The sequence below is a fragment of the Lactuca serriola genome, chromosome 5 (assembly GCF_051521515.1).
Source record: "Lactuca serriola cultivar US96UC23 chromosome 5, Lser_US96UC23_V15, whole genome shotgun sequence".
In the NCBI taxonomy this organism is placed as follows: domain Eukaryota; kingdom Viridiplantae; phylum Streptophyta; class Magnoliopsida; order Asterales; family Asteraceae; genus Lactuca; species Lactuca serriola.
In genome coordinates, this window is record NC_136412.1 from 313,885,253 (window position 1) to 313,907,244 (window position 21,992).

At 32.8% G+C, this 21,992-nt stretch overlaps 4 protein-coding genes across 4 annotated transcripts; all 4 read right to left on the bottom strand.

The window, feature by feature from the left end:
- Window positions 1-585: 585 nt before the first annotated feature.
- LOC145050812 (mannan endo-1,4-beta-mannosidase 4-like) lies at window positions 586-2,638 on the bottom strand. Its single transcript, XM_078999005.1, has 5 exons — window positions 2,324-2,638; window positions 1,929-2,126; window positions 1,691-1,813; window positions 1,308-1,510; window positions 586-1,096 (listed from the first exon to the last, which is right to left on the bottom strand). Exons 1-5 carry the CDS (start codon window positions 2,636-2,638, stop codon window positions 700-702), a joined length of 1,236 nt encoding a protein of 411 aa, XP_078855131.1. The 3' UTR covers window positions 586-699.
- A 3,208-nt stretch (window positions 2,639-5,846) lies between these two features.
- LOC145050813 (mannan endo-1,4-beta-mannosidase 4-like) lies at window positions 5,847-7,785 on the bottom strand. Its single transcript, XM_078999006.1, has 5 exons — window positions 7,471-7,785; window positions 7,076-7,273; window positions 6,838-6,960; window positions 6,455-6,657; window positions 5,847-6,243 (listed from the first exon to the last, which is right to left on the bottom strand). Exons 1-5 carry the CDS (start codon window positions 7,783-7,785, stop codon window positions 5,847-5,849), a joined length of 1,236 nt encoding a protein of 411 aa, XP_078855132.1.
- Window positions 7,786-10,996: 3,211 nt separating this feature from the next.
- On the bottom strand, window positions 10,997-12,935 carry LOC145050814 (mannan endo-1,4-beta-mannosidase 4-like). The gene is made up of 5 exons (XM_078999007.1): window positions 12,621-12,935; window positions 12,226-12,423; window positions 11,988-12,110; window positions 11,605-11,807; window positions 10,997-11,393 (listed from the first exon to the last, which is right to left on the bottom strand). The coding sequence occupies exons 1-5, from the start codon at window positions 12,933-12,935 to the stop codon at window positions 10,997-10,999; spliced, it is 1,236 nt and encodes a 411-aa protein (XP_078855133.1).
- A 3,211-nt stretch (window positions 12,936-16,146) lies between these two features.
- Window positions 16,147-18,085, bottom strand: LOC145050815 (mannan endo-1,4-beta-mannosidase 4-like). The gene is made up of 5 exons (XM_078999008.1): window positions 17,771-18,085; window positions 17,376-17,573; window positions 17,138-17,260; window positions 16,755-16,957; window positions 16,147-16,543 (listed from the first exon to the last, which is right to left on the bottom strand). Exons 1-5 carry the CDS (start codon window positions 18,083-18,085, stop codon window positions 16,147-16,149), a joined length of 1,236 nt encoding a protein of 411 aa, XP_078855134.1.
- Window positions 18,086-21,992: the final 3,907 nt, after the last annotated feature.

The following is a 21,992-nucleotide window of genomic DNA, read 5'->3' on the forward strand; positions in this document are numbered from 1 at the left end:
GATCGTTTAACATTTTGCCCAAATTAAGGAAAAAGTTTTTTTAATTGGGAAAGACAGATTATATGATTTTCCCAAAATAACGAGACTTTTTTGTTAAAAAAAAAGATTTATGAATTTATCAAAAAAAAATTCCAAATAATGAGACTTTTTAGTATAAAACTCGGGAAAATATTTGTTCATTTAAGTATCACCACCCCAAAGGCACAAGTGTAATGCAAAATTTAGGTAAAAAATCTTGATATTTAATGATATATCATGACCTATATCCCTTATCAACTAATATTAATATTCCTCTCGTCGATGATCTGCGATCAAAAAGTGGTTTGAATACATATAAAAGGATTCACATATGTTGACGTGACTTGTGTGTTTGATAGACAAAATATTTATAACATTAAGAAAAGATAGACAAAAGCTAAGAAAACACATAAAAATACCTTACATATATTACCATATTTAGATCAAAAGGAAATGCATCAATTTTCCCACTTCGTCCAACAATACTGAGTTGAAGTTACCCGCGGTACAACATTACTAATAGGGTGGAACTATTTTGTTTCATGCAAAATGGTTGCTACCTCTATCTTTATTTTCATTTCACTATTTAAACTTCACATTTTCTAAAGGTAAGTAACGCGGCAGAGAGAAATATCATTTTATCTCGAAAGGGATAATTATTTGTTCAGGAACCCAACATAATTATTTTTCAACAGCAACGGGAGAGAACTGTAGGTTGGTTGAAGAGTCGAGTGATGAAATTCTTTGAGACTGTATGGCAATTATTGCAGCAGTGGAGGGGTTTTGGTCAAAGAAAACTTGGTACCCGTCACCCCAGTTATCCATTCCTTCCGCCATGACTTGCCAAAAAGTTGTACCTGAACACGACCCCCGGTTTCTTGCACTTTCATAGGCCGTGTTGAATATCCCACCAAAGTACTCATCCCTTGCTTCTACGGTGTAACCTAAAGACCAAGAGGACTTGCCAAATTCTGCAATCAGTAAAGGTTTTCTCAAGATGGAATCACAATCCTCAATATGTGCATTAATCCATTTTTCAACAAATTTAGCTCGAGCTTCATCGCTAGCTCCCGGAACCCTAAGTCAAAAATCGAAATACCCACATATGTTATTCAATAAAATTAAATAACATAAAAGATTGTTTTAGTTATAAATAAGAAACATGCATTTCATGAAACATTTTTAGGATGCTAACTACGTTCGGGTGTTGGCTAGCGTGACATGCAAAGTATATATACGAACAAAAGCATTGTGATGGAGTTTATATGTCGGTATAGACTCGATCATACCATTGGTCGGGATACAGATGGATTGTAGCAAAATCCACATTGTTGACGCCGTTGTTTGTAATGAAGTCGGTCCCTACTTCATAGCCCTGATTGTTTTGCTTCTTTTCAGGCATTGATTCCCCATAAAACCCTTCAAGTCCGATTTCGAGAAGATGGTTCTTATCAATGGACTTTATTTCAGCTGCCATTTCTACTATCCATTCCTGCACAAAGAAGAGATACCGATGGTTATAGGTTATGCACCATATAGTTTAATAAAAAACCAGTTTCCTCTATGTACTCCTATCATTTGAAAGTAAAAGATTTCCTTCTTTCTAGATAATTGATTCGGGCATTTTCTCATATGAACAACTTAACTGTGAGAAAACAGAGAAAACAAGAACCTGTAGAAATTTCCCTGATAGATCAGACTGGCAGCGGGGTTCGTTCATTAGCTCCCATGCAAAGATGGTGGAATCATCCTTGTAGTCAACCCCGGTGATTGAGTTGCGTCTCGTAAGAATGGTCTGTAGCAAAACAGTATTTGCAACATGCTCAAATTTTTTGACAAAATGCACATACAGCTGTTGTAGAAAATTTTTGTGATATAATGGAAACATTGTTTCCCAAACATATATATACCTTCAAATGATTCTTATAATATCCTTTAACTACAACGTTAGTAAAGAAATCATCATCACTATTCAAGTATTGTCCCCCATGATCCCTTGCCCACTGAACATATTGTTTTTTACCTCCAAAATCATCCCAGTTATTAACCAAGCTGAGAATCAAGTGAATCCCATACTTTTTCGCTTCTGATATCACAAAATCCAATCCCTGGAATGAAAATGTGTGGATGGTTATCACAAGTAACATAAAACAGAGGTGTTAAAGTGTTTGTGATCTTGATTATTACTAACTTTTATTTCAATATGTCCGTGTCGATTTGTCGTATGGTTGATAAGATATTACTTTTTAATGTTTACAGATCATGTTGAATAAAAAATAGAGGCTAAAATAATAGATAAAGTTACCTTAAACATGTCCTCATTGTAAAAACCGGGAGAGGTTTGCAGGGGTTTGTTGCCACCATCACTAAAAGCCCATGTCCTAACCAGGTTCATTCCTATCTTGGAAGATTCTTGAAATGCATCTGTGACCTTCACCCTTGTAGATGGATCAGAAGCCATACACATTAACCAGTAGGCGTTAAAGCCATTAAAATACAACGGCTTTCCATTAACCATGAAATGATGTGTCCTTGTCTCCACAAAACTATCATTAATGGTTGACAGGTGGCATTTACCCTTGCAATCTCCTTTTAGAACTGCATTTCCTTTTCCTGGCATGGTTAACAAATCGCTAATCTTTAATAGTGGATATATGAAATAGGAAAGTTAGTAACCAATGTTTAGAGTAATGGATGGAAAGTAGTGTGTTTTCTCTTGTCTGCTTAGCTCGTCGAGAATTTATATCGCATGTCTTGTTACCAATCTAGTTGGAAGTGGGGACATCATCATATTTATTCTGTAACTTAACGATACATATGCATCATCATTCATAAGGAATGACAAGCGACTTTGCGATGCCCATGCACGGTGCCATACTTTTGGTTGTAAGACACACAAACATTTGTTACTCCAAATGAAAAAGCAAAAGAAAAAATGATACTGCTTTTTCAAATACTGTTGCAGGTATGTTATGTTTGGATACTAGATCCTTGTGCATAATCTGCCATTAAAAGATTAGCTTTTAGTCGAGTTCCAAACATAAAAAATATGTTGACCAAACGAATTGTATTTAGAGATTCGAAGATGGTACTAGATTCTTTTCAAATACTATAATATTTTGTTCCTCCATACATTAGAGACCACATGTGCTTGAAAAATAAATATATAAAAATAAAAAACAAAAAGCCCAAAATAAACGCACAAGTCGTTGCTTGTGCATGAAAAACTAGGTACATTTTGATTATTTATTTATTTATTTCTCCACTCTTCCAAACCATTTTGTCGTTTTTTCGGGTTCCTTTTTTCATACGTTGAAATCTAGGATGTGACTTTCTTACGTTAACGCATCACCATTCATGGGGCATTTGGTTTCCTTATTTGACTTTTTAACGTCATATAGCAAATATATATTAAATTTTATGTTGAATTTTCCTGTTGATAGTTTTTATCACGTGTATTCTCCAAATGGAATTTGTATCAAAGTAGATGTTATGTATGTTGCACACATCACTTTTGCATGTGAATTTATATTGATGATGTTATGTTTTGTTTTCATGTAGTTAATGTAATAACAAGTGGTTGAGTAGCATGACATATAGCAAGTGGATGTATTGTAATCTAAACATAACTCGCTTTGCTTGTGTACGAGGTGTTCTCTGTTATAATAAAACATCCGATAGATGTTTGGGGTTCCAAAACCTATCATAATAGGCAATGTAACTGCTTAGAAGGAAATTCGATAGATCTTAAACCAATACTTTTAGAAGACTAGTGAGGAAACACTCCCTTATCATTTTTTATGTGTTCGTGCATCGATACTAAGTAGTGTATGATTACTCATTAATTAAAGTTTATTCAGACTACACTTGTACACATTACATATATTATAAATCTTTGGTGATAAATGCTAGATGTTTATAAAAATGACCCTCACCTTATATTAATTAATTTAATCGATATTAATGTTAATTATAAAGAAAATTATGAAAATTATAAATATAAAATTAAACAAACAATTGTTAGGTTTAAGACTGCATGCCTAAGATAAACATTGCACCAAAATGTCTACCCAATATTGATAAAGTGTATTTCAAAGGTATGACTAAAAAGTTTACAGTCGCTTGAGGGCCTAAGGCTTACAATGCACCAAAATTTATTCCCAATATTGATAAAGGATATTTCAAAGGTACGACTAAACCTTAAGTTTATAGTTGCTCATATAACCTTGCGATCGAAAATAAAGCAGGAATTTTTGAACTCCAGTTAATTTGAGTTCCCTATTATATAATCTTGTAGGCAAATGAGAAATAATCAGTTTAGTTCTTCTACGAGCCCAGTTGTATTAATCAATGATTTTACTTATTATATTGAGAAAACAACCTCATAATTGGAAAGGTTTCATGAAAAATGATCATCATAATTCTGAGTTTGCTGACATAAATATTCATATTATAGATTACAATAAAAGTAACATTTCTGCCAAGACCCTAATATATGTGTATTAATAATGATTTATGTATTTGTTTAAAAAAATTGGATTTTAGATTACCAAAAAATAACATTTGCGCCAAGACACCAACATATGTGTTAATTACTCCTTAAGACTATATTTTCTTCACCAGCATACGTAACTTAATCATTTATCTTCTTTATTAGGAGTTTGATGTCAAAAATAACTTAAATAGTTTTGAATTGATCTTCTTTTGTTTGTTACAACATAGGTAATATTGGTTAAAACATGAATTAGTATTCTACAAATTATATTGAAATAGGTTTAGTGGCATATTAACAAGATGTTTTTTTTTTGGTTTAAATCACTTGGAAAAAGTCATCCAATAGCTTTATACATTCCCCCTGTCTCTCACACACAGACACACACATACATATACACACACACATTTCGGTCGGTATTAAGTAATGGTTTGTTTAAGTATCACAACTCCCACAAACATAATTTTAATTCAAAATCAAGATCTAAAGGCATAATAATCATTGGTATATCATGACTTATATCCTTTGTCAAGCAATATTAATAGGATAAGTATGCATTTCATGCAGAAAGGTCTAATTATTTTGAGATTTTTTTTGATAAAGTCCTAAATCTTTTTTTTTGAATCGAATAAACCTGATCGTTTAACATTTTGCCCAAATTAAGTAAACAGTTTTTTTAATTGGGAAAGACAGATTATATGATTTTCCCAAAATAACGAGACTTTTTTGTTAAAAAAAAAGATTTATGAATTTATCAAAAAAAAATTCCAAAATAATGAGACTTTTTAGTATAAAACTCGGGAAAATATTTGTTCATTTAAGTATCACCACCCCAAAGGCACAAGTGTAATACAAAATTTAGGTCAAAAATCTTGATATTTAATGATATATCATGACCTATATCCCATATCAACTAATATTAATATTCCTCTCGTCGATGATCTGCGATCAAAAAGTGGTTTGAATACATATAAAAGGATTCACATATGTTGACGTGACTTGTGTGTTTGATAGACAAAATATTTATAACATTAAGAAAAGATAGACAAAAGCTAAGAAAACACATAAAAATACCTTACATATATTACCATATTTAGATAAAAAGGAAATGCATCAATTTTCCCACTTCGTCCAACAATACTGAGTTGAAGTTACCCGCGGTACAACATTACTAATAGGGTGGAACTATTTTGTTTCATGCAAAATGGTTGCTAGCTCTATCTTTATTTTCATTTCACTATTTAAACTTCACATTTTCTAAAGGTAAGTAACGCGGCAGAGAGAAATATCATTTTATCTCGAAAGGGATAATTATTTGTTCAGGAACCCAACATAATTATTTTTCAACAGCAACGGGAGAGAACTGTAGGTTGGTTGAAGAGTCGAGTGATGAAATTCTTTGAGACTGTATGGCAATTATTGCAGCAGTGGAGGGGTTTTGGTCAAAGAAAACTTGGTACCCGTCACCCCAGTTATCCATTCCTTCCGCCATGACTTGCCAAAAAGTTGTACCTGAACACGACCCCCGGTTTCTTGCACTTTCATAGGCCGTGTTGAATATCCCACCAAAGTACTCATCCCTTGCTTCTACGGTGTAACCTGAAGACCAAGAGGACTTGCCAAATTCTGCAATCAGTAAAGGTTTTCTCAAGATGGAATCACAATCCTCAATATGTGCATTAATCCATTTTTCAACAAATTTAGCTCGAGCTTCATCGCTAGCTCCCGGAACCCTAAGTCAAAAATCGAAATACCCACATATGTTATTCAATAAAATTAAATAACATAAAAGATTGTTTTAGTTATAAATAAGAAACATGCATTTCATGAAACATTTTTAGGATGCTAACTACGTTCGGGTGTTGGCTAGCGTGACATGCAAAGTATATATACGAACAAAAGCATTGTGATGGAGTTTATATGTCGGTATAGACTCGATCATACCATTGGTCGGGATACAGATGGATTGTAGCAAAATCCACATTGTTGACGCCGTTGTTTGTAATGAAGTCGGTCCCTACTTCATAGCCCGGATTGTTTTGCTTCTTTTCAGGCATTGATTCCCCATAAAACCCTTCAAGTCCGATTTCGAGAAGATGGTTCTTATCAATGGACTTTATTTCAGCTGCCATTTCTACTATCCATTCCTGCACAAAGAAGAGATACCGATGGTTATAGGTTATGCACCATATAGTTTAATAAAAAACCAGTTTCCTCTATGTACTCCTATCATTTGAAAGTAAAAGATTTCCTTCTTTCTAGATAATTGATTCGGGCATTTTCTCATATGAACAACTTAACTGTGAGAAAACAGAGAAAACAAGAACCTGTAGAAATTTCCCTGATAGATCAGACTGGCAGCGGGGTTCGTTCATTAGCTCCCATGCAAAGATGGTGGAATCATCCTTGTAGTCAACCCCGGTGATTGAGTTGCGTCTCGTAAGAATGGTCTGTAGCAAAACAGTATTTGCAACATGCTCAAATTTTTTGACAAAATGCACATACAGCTGTTGTAGAAAATTTTTGTGATATAATGGAAACATTGTTTCCCAAACATATATATACCTTCAAATGATTCTTATAATATCCTTTAACTACAACGTTAGTAAAGAAATCATCATCACTATTCAAGTATTGTCCCCCATGATCCCTTGCCCACTGAACATATTGTTTTTTACCTCCAAAATCATCCCAGTTATTAACCAAGCTGAGAATCAAGTGAATCCCATACTTTTTCGCTTCTGATATCACAAAATCCAATCCCTGGAATGAAAATGTGTGGATGGTTATCACAAGTAACATAAAACAGAGGTGTTAAAGTGTTTGTGATCTTGATTATTACTAACTTTTATTTCAATATGTCCGTGTCGATTTGTCGTATGGTTGATAAGATATTACTTTTTAATGTTTACAGATCATGTTGAATAAAAAATAGAGGCTAAAATAATAGATAAAGTTACCTTAAACATGTCCTCATTGTAAAAACCGGGAGAGGTTTGCAGGGGTTTGTTGCCACCATCACTAAAAGCCCATGTCCTAACCAGGTTCATTCCTATCTTGGAAGATTCTTGAAATGCATCTGTGACCTTCACCCTTGTAGATGGATCAGAAGCCATACACATTAACCAGTAGGCGTTAAAGCCATTAAAATACAACGGCTTTCCATTAACCATGAAATGATGTGTCCTTGTCTCCACAAAACTATCATTAATGGTTGACAGGTGGCATTTACCCTTGCAATCTCCTTTTAGAACTGCATTTCCTTTTCCTGGCATGGTTAACAAATCGCTAATCTTTAATAGTGGATATATGAAATAGGAAAGTTAGTAACCAATGTTTAGAGTAATGGATGGAAAGTAGTGTGTTTTCTCTTGTCTGCTTAGCTCGTCGAGAATTTATATCGCATGTCTTGTTACCAATCTAGTTGGAAGTGGGGACATCATCATATTTATTCTGTAACTTAACGATACATATGCATCATCATTCATAAGGAATGACAAGCGACTTTGCGATGCCCATGCACGGTGCCATACTTTTGGTTGTAAGACACACAAACATTTGTTACTCCAAATGAAAAAGCAAAAGAAAAAATGATACTGCTTTTTCAAATACTGTTGCAGGTATGTTATGTTTGGATACTAGATCCTTGTGCATAATCTGCCATTAAAAGATTAGCTTTTAGTCGAGTTCCAAACATAAAAAATATGTTGACCAAACGAATTGTATTTAGAGATTCGAAGATGGTACTAGATTCTTTTCAAATACTATAATATTTTGTTCCTCCATACATTAGAGACCACATGTGCTTGAAAAATAAATATATAAAAATAAAAAACAAAAAGCCCAAAATAAACGCACAAGTCGTTGCTTGTGCATGAAAAACTAGGTACATTTTGATTATTTATTTATTTATTTCTCCACTCTTCCAAACCATTTTGTCGTTTTTTCGGGTTCCTTTTTTCATACGTTGAAATCTAGGATGTGACTTTCTTACGTTAACGCATCACCATTCATGGGGCATTTGGTTTCCTTATTTGACTTTTTAACGTCATATAGCAAATATATATTAAATTTTATGTTGAATTTTCCTGTTGATAGTTTTTATCACGTGTATTCTCCAAATGGAATTTGTATCAAAGTAGATGTTATGTATGTTGCACACATCACTTTTGCATGTGAATTTATATTGATGATGTCATGTTTTGTTTTCATGTAGTTAATGTAATAACAAGTGGTTGAGTAGCATGACATATAGCAAGTGGATGTATTGTAATCTAAACATAACTCGCTTTGCTTGTGTACGAGGTGTTCTCTGTTATAATAAAACATCCGATAGATGTTTGGGGTTCCAAAACCTATCATAATAGGCAATGTAACTGCTTAGAAGGAAATTCGATAGATCTTAAACCAATACTTTTAGAAGACTAGTGAGGAAACACTCCCTTATCATTTTTTATGTGTTCGTGCATCGATACTAAGTAGTGTATGATTACTCATTAATTAAAGTTTATTCAGACTACACTTGTACACATTACATATATTATAAATCTTTGGTGATAAATGCTAGATGTTTATAAAAATGACCCTCACCTTATATTAATTAATTTAATCGATATTCATGTTAATTATAAAGAAAATTATGAAAATTATAAATATAAAATTAAACAAACAATTGTTAGGTTTAAGACTGCATGCCTAAGATAAACATTGCACCAAAATGTCCACCCAATATTGATAAAGTGTATTTCAAAGGTATGACTAAAAAGTTTACAGTCGCTTGAGGGCCTAAGGCTTACAATGCACCAAAATTTATTCCCAATATTGATAAAGGATATTTCAAAGGTACGACTAAACCTTAAGTTTATAGTTGCTGATATAACCTTGCGATCGAAAATAAAGCAGGAATTTTTGAACTCCAGTTAATTTGAGTTCCCTATTATATAATCTTGTAGGCAAATGAGAAATAATCAGTTTAGTTCTTCTACGAGCCCAGTTGTATTAATCAATGATTTTACTTATTATATTGAGAAAACAACCTCATAATTGGAAAGGTTTCATGAAAAATGATCATCATAATTCTGAGTTTGCTGACATAAATATTCATATTATAGATTACAATAAAAGTAACATTTCTGCCAAGACCCTAATATATGTGTATCAATAATGATTTATGTATTTGTTTAAAAAAATTGGATTTTAGATTACCAAAAAATAACATTTGCGCCAAGACACCAACATATGTGTTAATTACTCCTTAAGACTATATTTTCTTCACCAGCATACGTAACTTAATCATTTATCTTCTTTATTAGGAGTTTGATGTCAAAAATAACTTAAATAGTTTTGAATTGATCTTCTTTTGTTTGTTACAACATAGGTAATATTGGTTAAAACATGAATTAGTATTCTACAAATTATATTGAAATAGGTTTAGTGGCATATTAACAAGATGTTTTTTTTTTTGGTTTAAATCACTTGGAAAAAGTCATCCAATAGCTTTATACATTCCCCCTGTCTCTCACACACAGACACACACATACATATACACACACACACATTTCGGTCGGTATTAAGTAATGGTTTGTTTAAGTATCACAACTCCCACAAACATAATTTTAATTCAAAATCAAGATCTAAAGGCATAATAATCATTGGTATATCATGACTTATATCCTTTGTCAAGCAATATTAATAGGATAAGTATGCATTTCATGCAGAAAGGTCTAATTATTTTGAGATTTTTTTTGATAAAGTCCTAAATCTTTTTTTTTGAATAGAATAAACCTGATCGTTTAACATTTTGCCCAAATTAAGGAAAAAGTTTTTTTAATTGGGAAAGACAGATTATATGATTTTCCCAAAATAACGAGACTTTTTTTTTAAAAAAAAAGATTTATGAATTTATCAAAAAAAAATTCCAAAATAATGAGACTTTTTAGTATAAAACTCGGGAAAATATTTGTTCATTTAAGTATCACCACCCCAAAGGCACAAGTGTAATACAAAATTTAGGTCAAAAATCTTGATATTTAGTGATATATCATGACCTATATCCCTTATCAACTAATATTAATATTCCTCTCGTCGATGATCTGCGATCAAAAAGTGGTTTGAATACATATAAAAGGATTCACATATGTTGACGTGACTTGTGTGTTTGATAGACAAAATATTTATAACATTAAGAAAAGATAGACAAAAGCTAAGAAAACACATAAAAATACCTTACATATATTACCATATTTAGATAAAAAGGAAATGCATCAATTTTCCCACTTCGTCCAACAATACTGAGTTGAAGTTACCCGCGGTACAACATTACTAATAGGGTGGAACTATTTTGTTTCATGCAAAATGGTTGCTAGCTCTATCTTTATTTTCATTTCACTATTTAAACTTCACATTTTCTAAAGGTAAGTAACGCGGCAGAGAGAAATATCATTTTATCTCGAAAGGGATAATTATTTGTTCAGGAACCCAACATAATTATTTTTCAACAGCAACGGGAGAGAACTGTAGGTTGGTTGAAGAGTCGAGTGATGAAATTCTTTGAGACTGTATGGCAATTATTGCAGCAGTGGAGGGGTTTTGGTCAAAGAAAACTTGGTACCCGTCACCCCAGTTATCCATTCCTTCCGCCATGACTTGCCAAAAAGTTGTACCTGAACACGACCCCCGGTTTCTTGCACTTTCATAGGCCGTGTTGAATATCCCACCAAAGTACTCATCCCTTGCTTCTACGGTGTAACCTGAAGACCAAGAGGACTTGCCAAATTCTGCAATCAGTAAAGGTTTTCTCAAGATGGAATCACAATCCTCAATATGTGCATTAATCCATTTTTCAACAAATTTAGCTCGAGCTTCATCGCTAGCTCCCGGAACCCTAAGTCAAAAATCGAAATACCCACATATGTTATTCAATAAAATTAAATAACATAAAAGATTGTTTTAGTTATAAATAAGAAACATGCATTTCATGAAACATTTTTAGGATGCTAACTACGTTCGGGTGTTGGCTAGCGTGACATGCAAAGTATATATACGAACAAAAGCATTGTGATGGAGTTTATATGTCGGTATAGACTCGATCATACCATTGGTCGGGATACAGATGGATTGTAGCAAAATCCACATTGTTGACGCCGTTGTTTGTAATGAAGTCGGTCCCTACTTCATAGCCCGGATTGTTTTGCTTCTTTTCAGGCATTGATTCCCCATAAAACCCTTCAAGTCCGATTTCGAGAAGATGGTTCTTATCAATGGACTTTATTTCAGCTGCCATTTCTACTATCCATTCCTGCACAAAGAAGAGATACCGATGGTTATAGGTTATGCACCATATAGTTTCATAAAAAACCAGTTTCCTCTATGTACTCCTATCATTTGAAAGTAAAAGATTTCCTTCTTTCTAGATAATTGATTCGGGCATTTTCTCATATGAACAACTTAACTGTGAGAAAACAGAGAAAACAAGAACCTGTAGAAATTTCCCTGATAGATCAGACTGGCAGCGGGGTTCGTTCATTAGCTCCCATGCAAAGATGGTGGAATCATCCTTGTAGTCAACCCCGGTGATTGAGTTGCGTCTCGTAAGAATGGTCTGTAGCAAAACAGTATTTGCAACATGCTCAAATTTTTTGACAAAATGCACATACAGCTGTTGTAGAAAATTTTTGTGATATAATGGAAACATTGTTTCCCAAACATATATATACCTTCAAATGATTCTTATAATATCCTTTAACTACAACGTTAGTAAAGAAATCATCATCACTATTCAAGTATTGTCCCCCATGATCCCTTGCCCACTGAACATATTGTTTTTTACCTCCAAAATCATCCCAGTTATTAACCAAGCTGAGAATCAAGTGAATCCCATACTTTTTCGCTTCTGATATCACAAAATCCAATCCCTGGAATGAAAATGTGTGGATGGTTATCACAAGTAACATAAAACAGAGGTGTTAAAGTGTTTGTGATCTTGATTATTACTAACTTTTATTTCAATATGTCCGTGTCGATTTGTCGTATGGTTGATAAGATATTACTTTTTAATGTTTACAGATCATGTTGAATAAAAAATAGAGGCTAAAATAATAGATAAAGTTACCTTAAACATGTCCTCATTGTAAAAACCGGGAGAGGTTTGCAGGGGTTTGTTGCCACCATCACTAAAAGCCCATGTCCTAACCAGGTTCATTCCTATCTTGGAAGATTCTTGAAATGCATCTGTGACCTTCACCCTTGTAGATGGATCAGAAGCCATACACATTAACCAGTAGGCGTTAAAGCCATTAAAATACAACGGCTTTCCATTAACCATGAAATGATGTGTCCTTGTCTCCACAAAACTATCATTAATGGTTGACAGGTGGCATTTACCCTTGCAATCTCCTTTTAGAACTGCATTTCCTTTTCCTGGCATGGTTAACAAATCGCTAATCTTTAATAGTGGATATATGAAATAGGAAAGTTAGTAACCAATGTTTAGAGTAATGGATGGAAAGTAGTGTGTTTTCTCTTGTCTGCTTAGCTCGTCGAGAATTTATATCGCATGTCTTGTTACCAATCTAGTTGGAAGTGGGGACATCATCATATTTATTCTGTAACTTAACGATACATATGCATCATCATTCATAAGGAATGACAAGCGACTTTGCGATGCCCATGCACGGTGCCATACTTTTGGTTGTAAGACACACAAACATTTGTTACTCCAAATGAAAAAGCAAAAGAAAAAATGATACTGCTTTTTCAAATACTGTTGCAGGTATTTTATGTTTGGATACTAGATCCTTGTGCATAATCTGCCATTAAAAGATTAGCTTTTAGTCGAGTTCCAAACATAAAAAATATGTTGACCAAACGAATTGTATTTAGAGATTCGAAGATGGTACTAGATTCTTTTCAAATACTATAATATTTTGTTCCTCCATACATTAGAGACCACATGTGCTTGAAAAATAAATATATAAAAATAAAAAACAAAAAGCCCAAAATAAACGCACAAGTCGTTGCTTGTGCATGAAAAACTAGGTACATTTTAATTATTTATTTATTTATTTCTCCACTCTTCCAAACCATTTTGTCGTTTTTTCGGGTTCCTTTTTTCATACGTTGAAATCTAGGATGTGACTTTCTTACGTTAACGCATCACCATTCATGGGGTATTTGGTTTCCTTATTTGACTTTTTAACGTCATATAGCAAATATATATTAAATTTTATGTTGAATTTTCCTGTTGATAGTTTTTATCACGTGTATTCTCCAAATGGAATTTGTATCAAAGTAGATGTTATGTATGTTGCACACATCACTTTTGCATGTGAATTTATATTGATGATGTCATGTTTTGTTTTCATGTAGTTAATGTAATAACAAGTGGTTGAGTAGCATGACATATAGCAAGTGGATGTATTGTAATCTAAACATAACTCGCTTTGCTTGTGTACGAGGTGTTCTCTGTTATAATAAAACATCCGATAGATGTTTGGGGTTCCAAAACCTATCATAATAGGCAATGTAACTGCTTAGAAGGAAATTCGATAGATCTTAAACCAATACTTTTAGAAGACTAGTGAGGAAACACTCCCTTATCATTTTTTATGTGTTCGTGCATCGATACTAAGTAGTGTATGATTACTCATTAATTAAAGTTTATTCAGACTACACTTGTACACATTACATATATTATAAATCTTTGGTGATAAATGCTAGATGTTTATAAAAATGACCCTCACCTTATATTAATTAATTTAATCGATATTAATGTTAATTATAAAGAAAATTATGAAAATTATAAATATAAAATTAAACAAACAATTGTTAGGTTTAAGACTGCATGCCTAAGATAAACATTGCACCAAAATGTCTACCCAATATTGATAAAGTGTATTTCAAAGGTATGACTAAAAAGTTTACAGTCGCTTGAGGGCCTAAGGCTTACAATGCACCAAAATTTATTCCCAATATTGATAAAGGATATTTCAAAGGTACGACTAAACCTTAAGTTTATAGTTGCTGATATAACCTTGCGATCGAAAATAAAGCAGGAATTTTTGAACTCCAGTTAATTTGAGTTCCCTATTATATAATCTTGTAGGCAAATGAGAAATAATCAGTTTAGTTCTTCTACGAGCCCAGTTGTATTAATCAATGATTTTACTTATTATATTGAGAAAACAACCTCATAATTGGAAAGGTTTCATGAAAAATGATCATCATAATTCTGAGTTTGCTGACATAAATATTCATATTATAGATTACAATAAAAGTAACATTTCTGCCAAGACCCTAATATATGTGTATTAATAATGATTTATGTATTTGTTTAAAAAAATTGGATTTTAGATTACCAAAAAATAACATTTGCGCCAAGACACCAACATATTTGTTAATTACTCCTTAAGACTATATTTTCTTCACCAGCATACGTAACTTAATCATTTATCTTCTTTATTAGGAGTTTGATGTCAAAAATAACTTAAATAGTTTTGAATTGATCTTCTTTTGTTTGTTACAACATAGGTAATATTGGTTAAAACGTGAATTAGTATTCTACAAATTATATTGAAATAGGTTTAGTGGCATATTAACAAGATGTTTTTTTTTTGGTTTAAATCACTTGGAAAAAGTCATCCAATAGCTTTATACATTCCCCCTGTCTCTCACACACAGACACACACATACATATACACACACACATTTCGGTCGGTATTAAGTAATGGTTTGTTTAAGTATCACAACTCCCACAAACATAATTTTAATTCAAAATCAAGATCTAAAGGCATAATAATCATTGGTATATCATGACTTATATCCTTTGTCAAGCAATATTAATAGGATAAGTATGCATTTCATGAAGAAAAGTCTAATTATTTTGAGATTTTTTTTGATAAAGTCCTAAATCTTTTTTTTTTTGAATAGAATAAACCAGATTGTTTAACATTTTGCCCAAATTAAGGAAAAAGTTTTTTTAATTGGGAAAGACAGATTATATGATTTTCCCAAAATAACGAGACTTTTTTGTTAAAAAAAAAGATTTATGAATTTATCAGAAAAAAAATTCCAAAATAATGAGACTTTTTAGTATAAAACTCGGGAAAATATTTGTTCATTTAAGTATCACCACCCCAAAGGCACAAGTGTAATACAAAATTTAGGTCAAAAATCTTGATATTTAATGATATATCATGACCTATATCCCTTATCAACTAATATTAATATTCCTCTCGTCGATGATCTGCGATCAAAAAGTGGTTTGAATACATATAAAAGGATTTACATATGTCGACGTGACTTGTGTGTTTGATAGACAAAATATTTATAACATTAAGAAAAGATAGACAAAAGCTAAGAAAACACATAAAAATACCTTACATATATTACCATATTTAGATAAAAAGGAAATGCATCAATTTTCCCACTTCGTCCAACAATACTGAGTTGAAGTTACCCGCGGTACAACATTACTAATAGGGTGGAACTATTTTGTTTCATGCAAAATGGTTGCTAGCTCTATCTTTATTTTCATTTCACTATTTAAACTTCACATTTTCTAAAGGTAAGTAACGCGGCAGAGAGAAATATCATTTCATCTCGAAAGGGATAATTATTTGTTCAGGAACCCAACATAATTATTTTTCAACAGCAACGGGAGAGAACTGTAGGTTGGTTGAAGAGTCGAGTGATGAAATTCTTTGAGACTGTATGGCAATTATTGCAGCAGTGGAAGGGTTTTGGTCAAAGAAAACTTGGTACCCGTCACCCCAGTTATCCATTCCTTCCGCCATGACTTGCCAAAAAGTTGTACCTGAACACGACCCCCGGTTTCTTGCACTTTCATAGGCCGTGTTGAATATCCCACCAAAGTACTCATCCCTTGCTTCTACGGTGTAACCTGAAGACCAAGAGGACTTGCCAAATTCTGCAATCAGTAAAGGTTTTCTCAAGATGGAATCACAATCCTCAATATGTGCATTAATCCATTTTTCAACAAATTTAGCTCGAGCTTCATCGCTAGCTCCCGGAACCCTAAGTCAAAAATCGAAATACCCACATATGTTATTCAATAAAATTAAATAACATAAAAGATTGTTTTAGTTATAAATAAGAAACATGCATTTCATGAAACATTTTTAGGATGCTAACTACGTTCGGGTGTTGGCTAGCGTGACATGCAAAGTATATATACGAACAAAAGCATTGTGATGGAGTTTATATGTCGGTATAGACTCGATCATACCATTGGTCGGGATACAGATGGATTGTAGCAAAATCCACATTGTTGACGCCGTTGTTTGTAATGAAGTCGGTCCCTACTTCATAGCCCGGATTGTTTTGCTTCTTTTCAGGCATTGATTCCCCATAAAACCCTTCAAGTCCGATTTCGAGAAGATGGTTCTTATCAATGGACTTTATTTCAGCTGCCATTTCTACTATCCATTCCTGCACAAAGAAGAGATACCGATGGTTATAGGTTATGCACCATATAGTTTAATAAAAAACCAGTTTCCTCTATGTACTCCTATCATTTGAAAGTAAAAGATTTCCTTCTTTCTAGATAATTGATTTGGGCATTTTCTCATATGAACAACTTAACTGTGAGAAAACAGAGAAAACAAGAACCTGTAGAAATTTCCCTGATAGATCAGACTGGCAGCGGGGTTCGTTCATTAGCTCCCATGCAAAGATGGTGGAATCATCCTTGTAGTCAACCCCGGTGATTGAGTTGCGTCTCGTAAGAATGGTCTGTAGCAAAACAGTATTTGCAACATGCTCAAATTTTTTGACAAAATGCACATACAGCTGTTGTAGAAAATTTTTGTGATATAATGGAAACATTGTTTCCCAAACATATATATACCTTCAAATGATTCTTATAATATCCTTTAACTACAACGTTAGTAAAGAAATCATCATCACTATTCAAGTATTGTCCCCCATGATCCCTTGCCCACTGAACATATTGTTTTTTACCTCCAAAATCATCCCAGTTATTAACCAAGCTGAGAATCAAGTGAATCCCATACTTTTTCGCTTCTGATATCACAAAATCCAATCCCTGGAATGAAAATGTGTGGATGGTTATCACAAGTAACATAAAACAGAGGTGTTAAAGTGTTTGTGATCTTGATTATTACTAACTTTTATTTCAATATGTCCGTGTCGATTTGTCGTATGGTTGATAAGATATTACTTTTTAATGTTTACAGATCATGTTGAATAAAAAATAGAGGCTAAAATAATAGATAAAGTTACCTTAAACATGTCCTCATTGTAAAAACCGGGAGAGGTTTGCAGGGGTTTGTTGCCACCATCACTAAAAGCCCAAATCCTAACCAGGTTCATTCCTATCTTGGAAGATTCTTGAAATGCATCTGTGACCTTCACCCTTGTAGATGGATCAGAAGCCATACACATTAACCAGTAGGCGTTAAAGCCATTAAAATACAACGGCTTTCCATTAACCATGAAATGATGTGTCCTTGTCTCCACAAAACTATCATTAATGGTTGACAGGTGGCATTTACCCTTGCAATCTCCTTTTAGAACTGCATTTCCTTTTCCTGGCATGGTTAACAAATCGCTAATCTTTAATAGTGGATATATGAAATAGGAAAGTTAGTAACCAATGTTTAGAGTAATGGATGGAAAGTAGTGTGTTTTCTCTTGTCTGCTTAGCTCGTCGAGAATTTATATCGCATGTCTTGTTACCAATCTAGTTGGAAGTGGGGACATCATCATATTTATTCTGTAACTTAACGATACATATGCATCATCATTCATAAGGAGTGACAAGCGACTTTGCGATGCCCATGCACGGTGCCATACTTTTGGTTGTAAGACACACAAACATTTGTTACTCCAAATGAAAAAGCAAAAGAAAAAATGATACTGCTTTTTCAAATACTGTTGCAGGTATGTTATGTTTGGATACTAGATCCTTGTGCATAATCTGCCATTAAAAGATTAGCTTTTAGTCGAGTTCCAAACATAAAAAATATGTTGACCAAACGAATTGTATTTAGAGATTCGAAGATGGTACTAGATTCTTTTCAAATACTATAATATTTTGTTCCTCCATACATTAGGGACCACATGTGCTTGAAAAATAAATATATAAAAATAAAAAACAAAAAGCCCAAAATAAACGCACAAGTCGTTGCTTGTGCATGAAAAACTAGGTACATTTTGATTATTTATTTATTTATTTCTCCACTCTTCCAAACCATTTTGTCGTTTTTTCGGGTTCCTTTTTTCATACGTTGAAATCTAGGATGTGACTTTCTTACGTTAACGCATCACCATTCATGGGGCATTTGGTTTCCTTATTTGACTTTTTAACGTCATATAGCAAATATATATTAAATTTTATGTTGAATTTTCCTGTTGATAGTTTTTATCACGTGTATTCTCCAAATGGAATTTGTATCAAAGTAGATGTTATGTATGTTGCACACATCACTTTTGCATGTGAATTTATATTGATGATGTCATGTTTTGTTTTCATGTAGTTAATGTAATAACAAGTGGTTGAGTAGCATGACATATAGCAAGTGGATGTATTGTAATCTAAACATAACTCGCTTTGCTTGTGTACGAGGTGTTCTCTGTTATAATAAAACATCCGATAGATGTTTGGGGTTCCAAAACCTATCATAATAGGCAATGTAACTGCTTAGAAGGAAATTCGATAGATCTTAAACCAATACTTTTAGAAGACTAGTGAGGAAACACTCCCTTATCATTTTTTATGTGTTCGTGCATCGATACTAAGTAGTGTATGATTACTCATTAATTAAAGTTTATTCAGACTACACTTGTACACATTACATATATTATAAATCTTTGGTGATAAATGCTAGATGTTTATAAAAATGACCCTCACCTTATATTAATTAATTTAATCGATATTAATGTTAATTATAAAGAAAATTATGAAAATTATAAATATAAAATTAAACAAACAATTGTTAGGTTTAAGACTGCATGCCTAAGATAAACATTGCACCAAAATGTCTACCCAATATTGATAAAGTGTATTTCAAAGGTATGACTAAAAAGTTTACAGTCGCTTGAGGGCCTAAGGCTTACAATGCACCAAAATTTATTCCCAATATTGATAAAGGATATTTCAAAGGTACGACTAAACCTTAAGTTTATAGTTGCTGATATAACCTTGCGATCGAAAATAAAGCAGGAATTTTTGAACTCCAGTTAATTTGAGTTCCCTATTATATAATCTTGTAGGCAAATGAGAAATAATCAGTTTAGTTCTTCTACGAGCCCAGTTGTATTAATCAATGATTTTACTTATTATATTGAGAAAACAACCTCATAATTGGAAAGGTTTCATGAAAAATGATCATCATAATTCTGAGTTTGCTGACATAAATATTCATATTATAGATTACAATAAAAGTAACATTTCTGCCAAGACCCTAATATATGTGTATTAATAATGATTTATGTATTTGTTTAAAAAAATTGGATTTTAGATTACCAAAAAATAACATTTGCGCCAAGACACCAACATATTTGTTAATTACTCCTTAAGACTATATTTTCTTCACCAGCATACGTAACTTAATCATTTATCTTCTTTATTAGGAGTTTGATGTCAAAAATAACTTAAATAGTTTTGAATTGATCTTCTTTTGTTTGTTACAACATAGGTAATATTGGTTAAAACATGAATTAGTATTCTACAAATTATATTGAAATAGGTTTAGTGGCATATTAACAAGATGTTTTTTTTTTTTTTGGTTTAAATCACTTGGAAAAAGTCATCCAATAGCTTTATACATTCCCCCTGTCTCTCACACACAGACACACACATACATATACACACACACATTTCGGTCGGTATTAAGTAATGGTTTGTTTAAGTATCACAACTCCCACAAACATAATTTTATTTCAAAATCAAGATCTAAAGGCATAATAATCATTGGTATATCATGACTTATATCCTTTGTCAAACAATATTAATAGGATAAGTATGCATTTCATGCAGAAAGGTCTAATTATTTTGAGATTTTTTTTGATAAAGTCCTAAATCTTTTTTTTTGAATAGAATAAACCTGATCGTTTAACATTTTGCCCAAATTAAGTAAAAAGTTTTTTTAATTGGGAAAGACAGATTATATGATTTTCCCAAAATAACGAGACTTTTTTGTTAAAAAAAAAGATTTATGAATTTATCAAAAAAAAATTCCAAAATAATGAGACTTTTTAGTATAAAACTCGGGAAAATATTTGTTCATTTAAGTATCACCACCCCAAAGGCACAAGTGTAATACAAAATTTAGGTCAAAAATCTTGATATTTAATGATATATCATGACCTATATCCCATATCAACTAATTATAATATTCCTCTCGTCGATGATCTGCGATCAAAAAGTGGTTTGAATACATATAAAAGGATTCACATATGTTGACGTGACTTGTGTGTTTGATAGACAAAATATTTATAACATTAAGAAAAGATAGACAAAAGCTAAGAAAACACATAAAAATACCTTACATATATTACCATATTTAGATAAAAAGGAAATGCATCAATTTTCCCACTTCGTCCAACAATACTGAGTTGAAGTTACCCGCGGTACAACATTACTAATAGGGTGGAACTATTTTGTTTCATGCAAAATGGTTGCTACCTCTATCTTTATTTTCATTTCACTATTTAAACTTCACATTTTCTAAAGGTAAGTAACGCGGCAGAGAGAAATATCATTTTATCTCGAAAGGGATAATTATTTGTTCAGGAACCCAACATAATTATTTTTCAACAGCAACGGGAGAGAACTGTAGGTTGGTTGAAGAGTCGAGTGATGAAATTCTTTGAGACTGTATGGCAATTATTGCAGCAGTGGAAGGGTTTTGGTCAAAGAAAACTTGGTACCCGTCACCCCAGTTATCCATTCCTTCCGCCATGACTTGCCAAAAAGTTGTACCTGAACACGACCCCCGGTTTCTTGCACTTTCATAGGCCGTGTTGAATATCCCACCAAAGTACTCATCCCTTGCTTCTACGGTGTAACCTGAAGACCAAGAGGACTTGCCAAATTCTGCAATCAGTAAAGGTTTTCTCAAGATGGAATCACAATCCTCAATATGTGCATTAATCCATTTTTCAACAAATTTAGCTCGAGCTTCATCGCTAGCTCCCGGAACCCTAAGTCAAAAATCGAAATACCCACATATGTTATTCAATAAAATTAAATAACATAAAAGATTGTTTTAGTTATAAATAAGAAACATGCATTTCATGAAACATTTTTAGGATGCTAACTACGTTCGGGTGTTGGCTAGCGTGACATGCAAAGTATATATACGAACAAAAGCATTGTGATGGAGTTTATATGTCGGTATAGACTCGATCATACCATTGGTCGGGATACAGATGGATTGTAGCAAAATCCACATTGTTGACGCCGTTGTTTGTAATGAAGTCGGTCCCTACTTCATAGCCC

What these genes read in the sequence shown, in the direction of transcription:
- LOC145050813 (XM_078999006.1), bottom strand. Translation starts at nt 7,785, where the DNA reads ATGCCAGGAAAAGGAAATGCAGTTCTAAAAGGAGATTGCAAGGGTAAA. An exon ending in ACAATGAGGACATGTTTAAG is followed by an intron (nt 7,274 to 7,470) that starts GTAACTTTATCT and finishes TTTTCATTCCAG; the next exon opens with GGATTGGATTTTGTGATATC. An exon ending in CATCTGTATCCCGACCAATG is followed by an intron (nt 6,244 to 6,454) that starts GTATGATCGAGT and finishes TTTTTGACTTAG; the next exon opens with GGTTCCGGGAGCTAGCGATG.
- LOC145050815 (XM_078999008.1), bottom strand. Translation starts at nt 18,085, where the DNA reads ATGCCAGGAAAAGGAAATGCAGTTCTAAAAGGAGATTGCAAGGGTAAA. An exon ending in ACAATGAGGACATGTTTAAG is followed by an intron (nt 17,574 to 17,770) that starts GTAACTTTATCT and finishes TTTTCATTCCAG; the next exon opens with GGATTGGATTTTGTGATATC. An exon ending in TATCAGGGAAATTTCTACAG is followed by an intron (nt 16,958 to 17,137) that starts GTTCTTGTTTTC and finishes TTCTTTGTGCAG; the next exon opens with GAATGGATAGTAGAAATGGC.
- LOC145050814 (XM_078999007.1), bottom strand. Translation starts at nt 12,935, where the DNA reads ATGCCAGGAAAAGGAAATGCAGTTCTAAAAGGAGATTGCAAGGGTAAA. An exon ending in ACAATGAGGACATGTTTAAG is followed by an intron (nt 12,424 to 12,620) that starts GTAACTTTATCT and finishes TTTTCATTCCAG; the next exon opens with GGATTGGATTTTGTGATATC. An exon ending in CATCTGTATCCCGACCAATG is followed by an intron (nt 11,394 to 11,604) that starts GTATGATCGAGT and finishes TTTTTGACTTAG; the next exon opens with GGTTCCGGGAGCTAGCGATG.
- LOC145050812 (XM_078999005.1), bottom strand. Translation starts at nt 2,638, where the DNA reads ATGCCAGGAAAAGGAAATGCAGTTCTAAAAGGAGATTGCAAGGGTAAA. An exon ending in ACAATGAGGACATGTTTAAG is followed by an intron (nt 2,127 to 2,323) that starts GTAACTTTATCT and finishes TTTTCATTCCAG; the next exon opens with GGATTGGATTTTGTGATATC. An exon ending in ATTATAAGAATCATTTGAAG is followed by an intron (nt 1,814 to 1,928) that starts GTATATATATGT and finishes GTTTTGCTACAG; the next exon opens with ACCATTCTTACGAGACGCAA.